We start from the raw sequence: 12,114 nt of genomic DNA on the forward strand, positions 1-12,114 counted from the left end.
CTTACTGGCACTTGATATCTAGACACACTCATAGGGAAAGGACAAGAGGATGATCATTGCTCCTGGAGGAGTTACCCCAGTGTGAACTGGTGCTTTTGGGCAAGATGGGGAGAAAATTAATAGAGGAACCATCAATTTTTGGCCACATCAGCTTGGTACTACCAACCTTGTTGTTGACTCAATGAGGACCCTGGTGGTGCTTCTCTCACACACACACACACACACACACACACACACACACACACACACACACACACACACACACACACATATATACAAAAGTGTTCTTTATTTAATATAACTATTCATACTAGTATAGCAATTTCAATGTCCACTGTCCTTCAATGGCTTTAGCACAGGCCTAGGAATGTTACAAAGCCCCAACTAGCAGCAAAGCTTCAGGCTTTTAGTCCACATCAGTCTATCAAAAATAATCAGCTCTTCAGGACTGCTCCAACAGGCAGGCCAGTTCCTTGTGGGAAATTTAAGTCCCAATGCTATATCACGGCTTTCCTCACAGCCAGGTCTCTGCAGTAAGGGGCAGCAGCTCCTTCAGTAGGCACAGGGTGGTTCTTCAACTGGAGCCATTGGACTCATGGGGGTCAAGGTGCTCAGGGAGCGGAATGCAAAGCTCGACGGGTCGTACAAATATCGTGGCGGGGGGCAGCTGCCGCTGATGCTCTGGGGAAAAGACAAAGTGAAGACACGGTCAGCAATGAAGTCCAAGATGCTGTTAGTTTGAAGAAAATAGGAAGATTTCACAAGCACCTTATCAGATCTCAGGTGCCCTCATACAATGAATTACTATGAAGTACAGGTATCTCTACAGGGTAAACATAGCAGCTATTTTGCACACATTAATAAAAGGAATCAATTCCTTGTTTTGCTGGTTGTGATAGCCAGAAAATACTCACATTTATATAGTGCTTTTCACGAGCATCAGGCATCTCAAAGCACTTTACAGCCAATGAAGTGTAGTCATTTTGAAGTGTAGTCATTTTGGTAATGTAGGAAACAGGGCTGTCAATTTGCACACAGCAAGCTCCCATAAACAGCAATGTGATTATGACCAGATAACGAGGGCTAAATATTGGTCAGGACACCTGAAATAACCTCCCTGCTCTTCTTCGAAATAGCGCCAAGGGATCTTTTATATCCACCCAAGTGAGCAAACTGGGCCTCAGTTTAACATCCCATCCAAAAGGTAGCACCTGTAGCACTGCCTGAGTACTGCACTGAAGTGCCAGCCTAATTATTGCATTCAAACTCTGGAGTGGTGTTGGAACCCAGACCCTTGTGATTCAGAGGAGAGTGCTACCAACTGAGCAACAAGATATCTGAACTAACTGATCTTCTTTAAATAAAGGCATGGGGTCTTTCCCAATCTTTAACATAGGTCAGATGTAGACTTAGTTTAATCTCAGCAGGATGGCAGCATCTGTGGAGAGAGAAACAGAGTTAACGTTTCGAGTCCGTCTGACCCTTCAACAAAGCTGAAGCGCAGTAGGAATGTGATGGGTTTTACACTTTTGAAGAGAGGGAGTGGAGCAGGTAGGGCAAATTAGATGGTCAGGGATAGCGCGGAGCTCAGGAGAGATTTGACAAAGATGTCATGGACACAAGACAAAGGGAGTGTGAATGATAGCCTTAAAGACTAGGCAGGTGCTAATAGTGGCATAAAGGTCAGATAGCAGAATGTATTAATAGCAGAACAACATTCTCTGAAAGGAAAACACAAGAACTAGTTACAGACTGGCCCTGTGTGGGGAGCGGGTTGGGGAAGATGAGGTGCTGTTCCTCCAGTTTGCATTGGGCTTCACTGGAACATTGTGGCATGCCAAGGGCAGAAATGTGAGCATGAGAGCAAATGGTGAATTGAAATGGAAAGCAGCAGGAAGGTCGGGGTCATTGCTTGCAGGCTGAGTGAAGGTGTTCCACAAAACAGTCACCCACTCTGCCTTTAGTCTCCCCAGTGTAGAGGAGACTGCATTGGGAGCAGCAAATACAGTAGGCTAAATTGAAAGAAATGCAAGTGAATCACTGCTTCAGCTGGAAGGTGATGTTTGGGGCCTTGGAAAGTAAGGAGGGAGGAGGTAAAGGGGTGGATGTTACACCTCCTGCGATTGCATGGGAAGGTGACAGGGGAAGGGGATGAGGTGATGGGAGTGATAGAGGAATGGACCAGAGTGTCATGGAGAGAACGGAATGCTGACAAGGGAGGGGATGGGAAGATGTGTTTGGTTTAATCTCTCATCTGATTCAGGAATACACCTAACATTACTCCATCAATATTGCACTGTAGAATCAGACTAGATGATAGATAACGGGACATGAATTCACAAACTTCTGATTCAGACATGGAAACAGAAAATTTATGGCAGAGAAGGAGGCCATTTGGTCTGTTATGTCTGTGCTGGAATATATATTGTGCAGCAGGACACAGGGTGAAGGAGTGGGCAAGGAAGGTGAGAGGGCATTCAAAGATAAAAGACAGTGTCAAAACAGCCTAGGAAGTGAGAACAATCAATGGCAATTAACCTCAACCTTTAGCTGACATCTGCAGTGCATGTTTGTGTGTGGTGTCCATGTGTATAAATGGTGTATGGATGTGTGTCCCTGGTATGCCATGGGGTTCCACTGGCCCCTCATCCCCCAATTTTCAGCCTCAGTCTCACGCTTAAATCTATCTATGGCCTCACCTCTCCCTGTATTAGTGGTTCACTAATGTCCTTACCTGGTCTAGCCTACATGTGACTGCAGACCTACAGCACTCTTAAATGCCTTCTGAAATGGCCAAGCAAGCCACACAGTTGTATCAAAACTGCTACAAAGCCTACAAAAAGGATCAAAAGTGTGCAGATCACCCCGCATCGACCTAGGCACCAGAAATAAGAACAAACCAGCCGCATCGATCCTGTAAAGTCCTCCTTACTAACATCTGGGGGCTTTTGCTAAAATTGGGAGAACTGTCTCGCAGACTAGTCAAGCAACAGTCTGACATAGTCATACTCACAGAATCATAGCTTACAGATAATGACCAGGCACCACCTGTTCACTGATGCTGTTTGGATCTGCCAAGGTCACTGTGCTCCTCACCTCATTACAGCCTTAGTTCAAACATGGTCAAAAGAGCTGAATCCTCAAGGTGAGGTGAGAGTGACTGCCCATGACATCAAAGCAGCATTTGACCGAGTGTGGCATCAAGGAGTCCCAGCAAAACTGAACTCAATGGGAATCAGGGTGAAAATTCTCTGCTAGTTGCAATCTTACCTAGCACAAAGGAAGATGGTTGTGGTTGTTGGAGGTCAATCATCTCCGTTCCAGGACATCACTGCAGGAGTTCCTCAGGGTAGTGTCCACAGCCCAACCATCTTCAGCTGCTTCATCAATGACCTTCCTTCCATCATAAGGTCAGAAGTGGGGATCATCCCTGATGATTGCACAATGTTCAGCACTATTTGTGACTCCTCAGATACTGAAGCTGTCCATGTCCAAATGCAGCAAGACCTGGACAATATCCAGGCTGACATTTTTCAAGTCACATTTGCGCCACACAAGTTCCAGGCAATGACCATCTCCAACAAAAGAGAACCTAACCATTGCTCCTCAAAATTCAATAGCATTACCATCACTGAATCCCCCACTATCAACATCCTGGGGGTTACCATTGATCAGAAACTAAACTGGACTAGCCATATAACTACTGTGGCTATAAAAGCAAGTCAGAGGCTAGGAATCCTGCAGCGAGTAACTCACCTCATGACTCCCCAAAGCATGTCCATCATCTACAAGGCACAAGTCAGGAGTGTGGTGGAATACAAGATGCACTGCAGGAACTCACCAGGACTCCTAGGACAACACCTTCCAAACCCACAACCACTACCATCTAGAAGGACAAGGGCAGAAGATGCATGGGAACAAAACCACCTGCAAGTTCCCCTCTAAACCACTCACCATGCTGACTTGGAAATATATCGTTGTTCCTTCACTGTCACTGGGTCAAAATATTGGAACTCCCTGCCTGACAGCACTGTGGGTGTACTTACATGACAAGGACTGCAACAGTTCAAGAAGGCAGCTCACCACCACCTTCTCAAGGGCAACTAGGGAATTGGCAATTAATGCTAACCCAGCCATCAATGCCCACATCCCATGAAGGAAAATTTAAAAAGTCTGTTCCTACCGACAACACAGACCCACCAGAGGTGGTGACACAGTGATATACAGTCAGGGGAAAATTGCCCTGGGAGCCCTTAACATCAACTCTGGACCCCATGAAATCACATGGTATCAGGTCAAGCATGGACAATGAAACCTCCTGCTGATTACCACCAACCGCCACCCCCTCAGCTGATGAATCAATGCTTCTCCATGTTGAAGACCATTTGGAGGAAGCACTGAGGGTTGCAAGAGCACAGAATATACTTTGAGCAGGGGACTTCAGTGTCCATCACCATGAGTGGCTCAATAGCACCACTGCTGGGTGATAAGGAAGAGCTAGCATGGATTTCTAAAGGGAAAATCATGTTTAATTAACTTACTGGAGTTTTTTGAAGAGGTAACTGTGAGGATCGATGAGGGCAATGCTGTTGATGTGGTGTACATGAACTTTCAAAAGGTATTTGACACAGTGCCACAGAAAAGACTTGTGAGAAAAGTTATTGCTCACGGAATAAAAGGGACAGTAGCAACGTGGGTACAAAATTGGCTGAAAAATAAGAAGCAGAGAATAATGGTCAATGGATATTTTTCGGGATGGAGGAAGATTTGTAGTGGAGTTCCCCAGGGGTTGGCATTATGACCCTTGCTTTTCCTGATATATATTAATGATCTAGATCTTGGCGTGCTTAGGAGTGCTGTAAACTGTGAGGAGGACTTCAAAAGGACATAGACATGTTGGTGGAGTGGGCAGATAGATAGCAGATGAAGTTCAATGCAGAGAAGTGTGAGGTGATGCATTTTGGTAGGAAGAACATGGACAGACAACATAAAATAAGGGGTGAAATTTTGAAGGGGGTGCAGGAGCAGAAAGACCTGGGTGTATAGGTGCATAGATCATTGAAGGTGGCAGGATAGGTGGAGAGAGCAGTTAATAAAGCATGTAGTATCCTGGGCTTTATTGATAGGGGCATTGAGTATAAGAGCAGGGAGGTTATGCTGAATTTATGTAAGACACTCATTAGACCTCAGCTGGAGTATTGTGCACTGTCCTGGGCATTACATTATAGGGAGGATGTGAACACATTGGAGACAGTGCAGAAGAGGTTTACAAGAATGGTTCCCAGGATAAGAAACTTCAGTTACGAAGATAGATTGAACAGATTGATAGAGATGGTCAAAATCATGAGGGGGCTGGACAGAGTAGATAGGGAGAAGCTGTTCCCGCTTGTAAAAGGATGAAGAATGAGAGGGCACAGATTTAATGCGATTTGCAAAAGAAGCAAATGTGTCGTGAGAAAAAACTTTTTCACACAACGAGTGGTTTGGGTCTGGAATGCACTGCCTGCAAATGTGGTGAAGGCAGTTTCAATCACGGCATTCAAGAGGGCACTAGATAATTATTTGAATAGAAACAATGTGCAGGGGTACAGGGGAAAAGGCAAGGCAATGGCACTAGGTCATAGTGCTCATTTGGAGGGTAGTGCAGACATAATGGGCCGAATGGCCCCCTTCCATGCCGTTAAGATTCTGTGATACGGTCTGAGCTGGCCAAGTCCTAAAAGAGATAGCTGCTAGACTGGGTCTATGGCAGGTAGTGAGGGAACCATAAAGAGGGAAAAACCTACTTCACATCAACCTCATCAATCTACCTGTTGCAGATGCATCTGTCCATGTCAGTATCGGTAGGATTGAACATCGCACAGTCCTTGTGGAGATGAAATCTCACCTTCACATTCTGGATACCCTCCATCATGTTGTGTGACACTACCACCATGCTAAATGGGATAGATTTTGAAGAGACCTAGCAACTCAAAACTGGGCATCCGTGAGGCACTGTAGACCATGAGCAGCAGCAGAGTTGTACTCAACCACAATCTGTAAGCTCATAGCCCGGCATATCCCCCACTCTACCATTACCATCAAACCAGGGGATCAACACTGGTTCAGGAGGGCATGCCAGGAGCACCAACAGGCATGCCTAAAAATGAGGTGTCAACCTGGTGAAGCTACAACACAGGATGACTTGCATGCTAAAGAGCTTAATCAGCAAGTGACAGACAGAGCTAAGCGATCCCACAGCCGATGGATCAGATCCAAGCTCTGCAGTCTTGCCACACCCAGTCATGAATGGTGGTGGACAATTAAACAATCCACTGGAGGAGGAGGCTCCACAAAATATCCCATTCTCAATAATGGGGGAGCCCAGCACATCAATGCAAAAGATAAGGCTGAAGCATTCGCAACAATCACAGAATCTTAACGGGCTTCAGCCAGAAGTGCCGAGTGGATGATCCATCTTGGCCTCCACCTGAGGTCCCCAGCAACACAGATGCCAGTCTTCAGCCAATTCGATTCATTCCACGTGATATCAAGAAATGGCTGAAGGCACTGGATACTGCAAAGGCTATGGGCCCTGATAACATTCCAGCAATAGTACTGAAGACTTGTGCTCCCTTAGTCAAGCTGTCCCAGTACAGCTGCAACATTGGCATCTACCCGGCAATTTGGAAAACTTCCCAGGTATGTCCTGTCCACAAAAGTCAGGACAAATCGAATCCAGCCAATTACCACCTCATCAGCCTACTCTCGATCATCAGTAAAGTGATAGAAGCGGTCATCAGCAGTGCTACCAAGCTCACTTACTCAGCAGTAACCTGCTCACTAATGCTCAGTTCAGGTTCCACAAGGGCCATTCAACTCCTGGCACTTGGGTGGCATGAATGTTATCTGCCACTTATCTGAATGTTGTCCAGGTATTGCTGCATTTTGACATGTACTGCTTCAGTATGAATGGTGCTAAACATCCCCACTTCTGAAGGAACGTCATTGATGAAGCAGCTGAAGATAGTTGGGCCAAGGACACGGCCCTCAGGAACTCCTGAAGCGATGCCCTTAGACCAAGATGGTTGACCTCCAACAACCACAACCATCTTTCCGTGTGCCAGGTATCACAACCAGCGGAGAGTTTTCCCCCTGATTCCCATTGACTCCAGTATTGCGAGGGCTCCTTGAAGCCACACACGGTCAAATGTTGCACTGATGTCAAGGGCAGTCACTCTCACCTCAATCTGGAATTTAGCTCTTCTTTTTTGTTTGGATCAATGCTGTATTGAGGTCAGGAGCTGAGTGACCCTGGCAGACCCCAAACTGAGCATCAGTGAGCAGGTTATTGCTAAATAGACTAAATGCTTTGGTGCTAAATAAACAGTGGGAAACATTTAAAGAAATAATTCAAAATGTTCAGTAAAAATACATTCCATTGAAAAACAAAAGCTCAATGAGAAAGATCCATCTGTGAAGAAGGCATATGGGATACTTGCCTTTATTAGCCACGGCATAGAATGTAAAGGCAGGGAGGTTATGTTGGAGCTGTATGAAATGCTAGTTCGGCCACAGCTGGAGTACAGTGTGCAGTTCTGGTCACCACACCATAGGATGTGATTGCAATTGAGAAGGTACAGAGGAGATTCACCAGGATGTTGCCTGGGCTAGAGCGTTTCAGCTATGAAGAGAGACTGGATAGGCTGGGGTTGTTTTCCTTAGAGCAGAGAAGGCTGAAGGGGGACCTGATAGGGGTATACTAAATTATGAGGGGCACAGATAGGGGAGATAGGAAGAAACTTTTCCCCTTAGTGGAGTTGTCAATAACCAGGGGGCATAGATTTAAGATAAGGGCAGGAGGTTTAGAGGGGATGGGAGGAAAAGCTTTTTCACCCAGAGGACGGTTGGAATCTGGAACATACACCTACTGAGGGGGTGGTAGGGGCAGGTACCCTCACAACATTTAAGAAGTATTTAGATGAGCACTTGAAACGCCATAGCATACAGGGCTACAGGCCAAGTGCTGGAAAATGGGAGTAGAATAGATAGGGGCTTGATGGCCGGCACAGATACGATGGGCTGAAGGGCCTGTTTCTGTGCTGTATAACTCTATGACTCCATGACTTACCAAGGAGGTTAAGGGTAGAATTAGTTTCAAAGAAGAGGCTTATAATATTGCAAAGAGTAGTAGTAAGCCTGAGAATTGGGAATGTTTTAGAAATCAGCAATGAGTCACCAAAATGTTCATAAAGGGGAAAAAAAGTAGAATATGAGAGTAAACTAACCTTGAATATAAAATGCAGATGATAAGAGCTTTTAAAAGTATATGAAAAGGAAGGCAGTAGTTGAAGTAAATGTTAGCCCCTTAGAAGCAGAGAAAGGAGAAATTATCAAAGGGAATGAGGAAACAGCAGACATTGAACAAACATTTTGTGTCTGTCCTCATAGTAGGAGATACAAGTTGTGTATCAGAAATAGAGGGTAAAAGGCTAATATGAGTAAGGAAATTAATGTAATTGATATCAGCAGAGAAAAAGTACTGGAGAAGCTCAAGGGGCTTAAATTTGACAAATATCCAGGGCTGAAAGGCCTGCAACCTCGAGTTCCAAAGGAAATAACTGCAAAGATAGCGGATGTGCTGGCTATGATTTTCCAAAATTCCCTAAATTCTAGGAAGGTCCCAAAAGATTGAAAGCTCGCAAATATGACACCGCTATTTAAAAGAGGAAGAATGAAGACAGAGAACTACAGACCAGCTAGCCTGACGTCAGGCATTGGGAAAGTGCTGGAATCGGTTATTAAGGAAGTCCTAACTATGCACTTAGAAAAGCATAGTATGATTAAAACAAGTCAACATGCTTTACGAAAGGGAAATCTGGTTTGACAAATTTATTGCCATTTTTGAGGATGTAACTAATAGGGTAGATGAAGGGGAACTAGTAGATATAGTATAATTGGATTTCTAAAAACCATTTGATAAGGTGCCACAGAAAAGGTTAATACATAAAATAAGGACTCATGGAGTTGGGGATGGCATATTAGCATGGACAGAGGATTGGTTTATGGTCAAGAAGCAAAGAGTAGGGATAAATGGGGCATTTTCATGTTGGCAGGCTGTAACTATTGGAATGCTGCAAAGATCAGTGTTGGGGCCTCAGCTATTTACAATCTATATTAATGACTTAGACAAAGAGATTGAGAGTAATGTATCTAAGTTTGCTGATGATACAAAGGTAGATGGGAAAAATCTGTAATTTTAAAAAGTCTAACGATGACCATGAAACCATTGTCGATTGTTGTAAAGTCCCATCTGGCTCACTAATGTCCTTTAGGGAAGGAAATCTGCTGTCCTTACCCGGTCTGGCCTACATGTGACCCCAGATCCACAGGAATATGGTTGACTCTAAAATGGCCTAGCATGCCACTCAGTTCTCATGGGCAATTAGGGATGGCAATAAATGCTGGCCCAGCCAGCGATGCCCACATCCTGTGAAAACAATTTTTTAAAAGCTGTGAGGAGGACACAAAGAGGCTGCAAAGAGATATAGACAGGTTAAGTGAGTGGGCAACAAGGTGGTAGATGGAGTATAATGTCGAGAGTGTGAGGTTATTCTCTTTGGTTGTAAGAATGCATGAAACTTCTAAACGTCAATGTTCAGAGGGACCTGATTACATTCGTACAAAGAACACAAAAAGTTAGCATGCAGGTACAGCAAGCAATTAGGAAAACAAATATCATATTGGCTTTTATTGCAAGGGGATTGGAGTACAAGAATTTAATCATACAGAGCTTTTGTGAGACCATACCTGGAAACATTGAGTGAACCTTAGCTGTACTGCCTCCGATTCAAGTATATCCTTTATTAAATATGCAGTCCAAAATTGCACACAATCAATCCCTGGGATGAGGGAGTTATCCTATGAAAGGCTGAGCAAATTGGTTCTATATTCTCTGGAGTTTCGAGACAGGTGATCTCACTGAAACATTCAAGATTGTGAAAGGGCTCGACAGGGCGCATTCTAAGAGGTTGTTTCCACTGGCTAGGGAATCTAGAACAAGAGGGCACAGTTTCATGATAAGGGGCCGGTCATGTAGGACCGAGATAAAGAGAAGTTAGTTCTTTCAAATGGTTGTGAACCTTTGGAATTCTGTGCCCCAGAGGGTTGCAGATGCTTCATCGTTGAATATCTTGAAGACAGATCTTTGGTCTCTCAGGGAATCAAGGGAAATAGGGAGTAGGCGGAGAATTGAAGCTGAAGATCAGAAATGATCATTTTGAATGCTGGAGCAGGCCCAATAGACCATATGATCTTCTCCTGCTCTAACTTCTTATGCTTTTATGCTCTTATGTTGAAGGCCGAGTCTTCAGCTGTTCAGATCCTACATTCTCGAATTCCTGCCCTAAACTTCTCTTCATCTCTCATTTCATCTGAAAATCCATCTTTTACTCAACCCCCGACTTTAATCTGATAAGATTCCTGTGAAGGGCCCTGGGATGTTTCTCTGAATTATGCCAGTCTCCTCAGAAAATAACTTCCAATTGGTGTTTACTTTATAGAAGGTGGGAATCCTTTAAAGATAAACCTCCTGTCACTCAAACTGGCCACAATATTGGCAACATAGGCAATGGAAAATGACACAGTGGCAATTAGCAACACTCAACTCCATAATTTCCAGACTTATTCTTTGTAGTAGAACATCTGTGATTCACTCAGGAACGCTCAGTAAAGCTTTCTACACATTTCGACACATGAATAATGAGCATTTAAAAAATGTTTACAAATCATGGGTCTCCCAAAGTGCCACAGTGCTGCATGAGGGTGAGCAATTGTTAAGTTAGGAACATAGGAACAAGAGAAGGCCATTCAACCCCTCAAAGTTGTTCCAACATTCACTTAAATCCACTTTGATTCTACAAGGAACCTCATGTAACAAAAAGCTGTTAATCTAAGTTTTGAAATTTTCAATTGACCCCACAGCCTCAACAGCTTTTTGCAAGAGGCAGTACCTGATTTTCGCTACCCTTTGCGTGAATCCAGCATTACCCCCCTACCCCCCCCCTCCCCCCCACCCCCCCCCCCCCACCCCGATTGGTCTAGCTCGAATTTTAAGGTGGTGTCCCCTTGCTGTGGGCTCCCCCCACCAAAGGAAATAGCTTCTCTCTATCTACCCCATCCACGTCCGTAATCAGCTCTAACACTTTGATTAGATCACCCCTTGAGAGTTGAGTCTTACTAGTGGAAACAGGCAAGCTTCACTCCACAGCTAACCCCGCTATGCCCGACCTGAGAATATCAGATCTGGGAAGGTGTTTCATTCCGCAGCACCCACGTGCCTCACAAAATTCACTTGAGAAAGAAAGTGCTTTACTGTTGCTAGGCTGCTGCTGCGAATCTACGTGGATGCCTGGATTATCTTGTTGCACAACAAAATGAGACCCACTCAATTAAGCAAAAGAACCCCCTCCCAGCACTGAGCCCGAACAAAATTAAATTTCACCAGCCTAAGCATTAGTAAAGCAGGAGGCAGGCCGCTTATTTTTTTTTATTTGGCTTTTGTGCTAATGGTTTACAAATGTTACAAGACTTGGTCAGCAGCCATCCCAGGCTTATTCACACGGTGATTTGATTACCAGAGTCATTGTGGCACAGGGAAGGGAGGGTGTGGAATTTGATCTTAAAGCTACAATATCACAGCTCATACTAATTTTTTAAAAAATCTCTTCAGTGCTGGCAGGAGCTAGGTGTCAACCATGTTATTTGGCAGTATGCTCATCTCTGAGTCAGAAGGTCATGGGTACAAGCCCTACTCCAGAGACTTGTGCAAAAATCTAGGTTGACACTCCAGTGTTGTACGGAGAGAGTGCTGCACTGCACTGCCAACAAACCCAGAGCTCCCAGGGATGACAAGAGAGATAGAGAATAAGGTGAAACACAGAAAGTGTGTTTGTGGCGGATGTCCGGTGGATAATACAATTGAGAAGTAGGCCAAATATCGAAGATTCAGAGGGTAAGTGCAAAAGCAAATAAGAGAAGCAAAGTGAGAGTATGAGAAGAGGCTGGCAGTTAACATAAAAGGGAATTCAAAAGTCTTCTATAGGTATATAAATAGTAAAAGGGTGGTATGAGGAG

At 44.5% G+C, this 12,114-nt stretch overlaps 1 protein-coding gene across 1 annotated transcript in view; it reads right to left on the reverse strand.

Moving 5' to 3' along the window:
• Positions 1–308: 308 nt before the first annotated feature.
• si:dkey-16j16.4 overlaps positions 309–12,114 on the reverse strand; it is a 105,057-nt gene continuing 93,251 nt past the window's right edge. Inside the window, exon 5 of the mRNA XM_041188551.1 lies at positions 309–681. Within this exon, the coding sequence (XP_041044485.1) occupies positions 553–681 (129 nt within the window). The 3' untranslated portion in view covers positions 309–552. The remainder of the gene's footprint in view (positions 682–12,114) is intronic.

The sequence above is a fragment of the Carcharodon carcharias genome, chromosome 5 (assembly GCF_017639515.1).
Source record: "Carcharodon carcharias isolate sCarCar2 chromosome 5, sCarCar2.pri, whole genome shotgun sequence".
Classification (NCBI taxonomy): Eukaryota; Metazoa; Chordata; class Chondrichthyes; order Lamniformes; family Lamnidae; genus Carcharodon; species Carcharodon carcharias.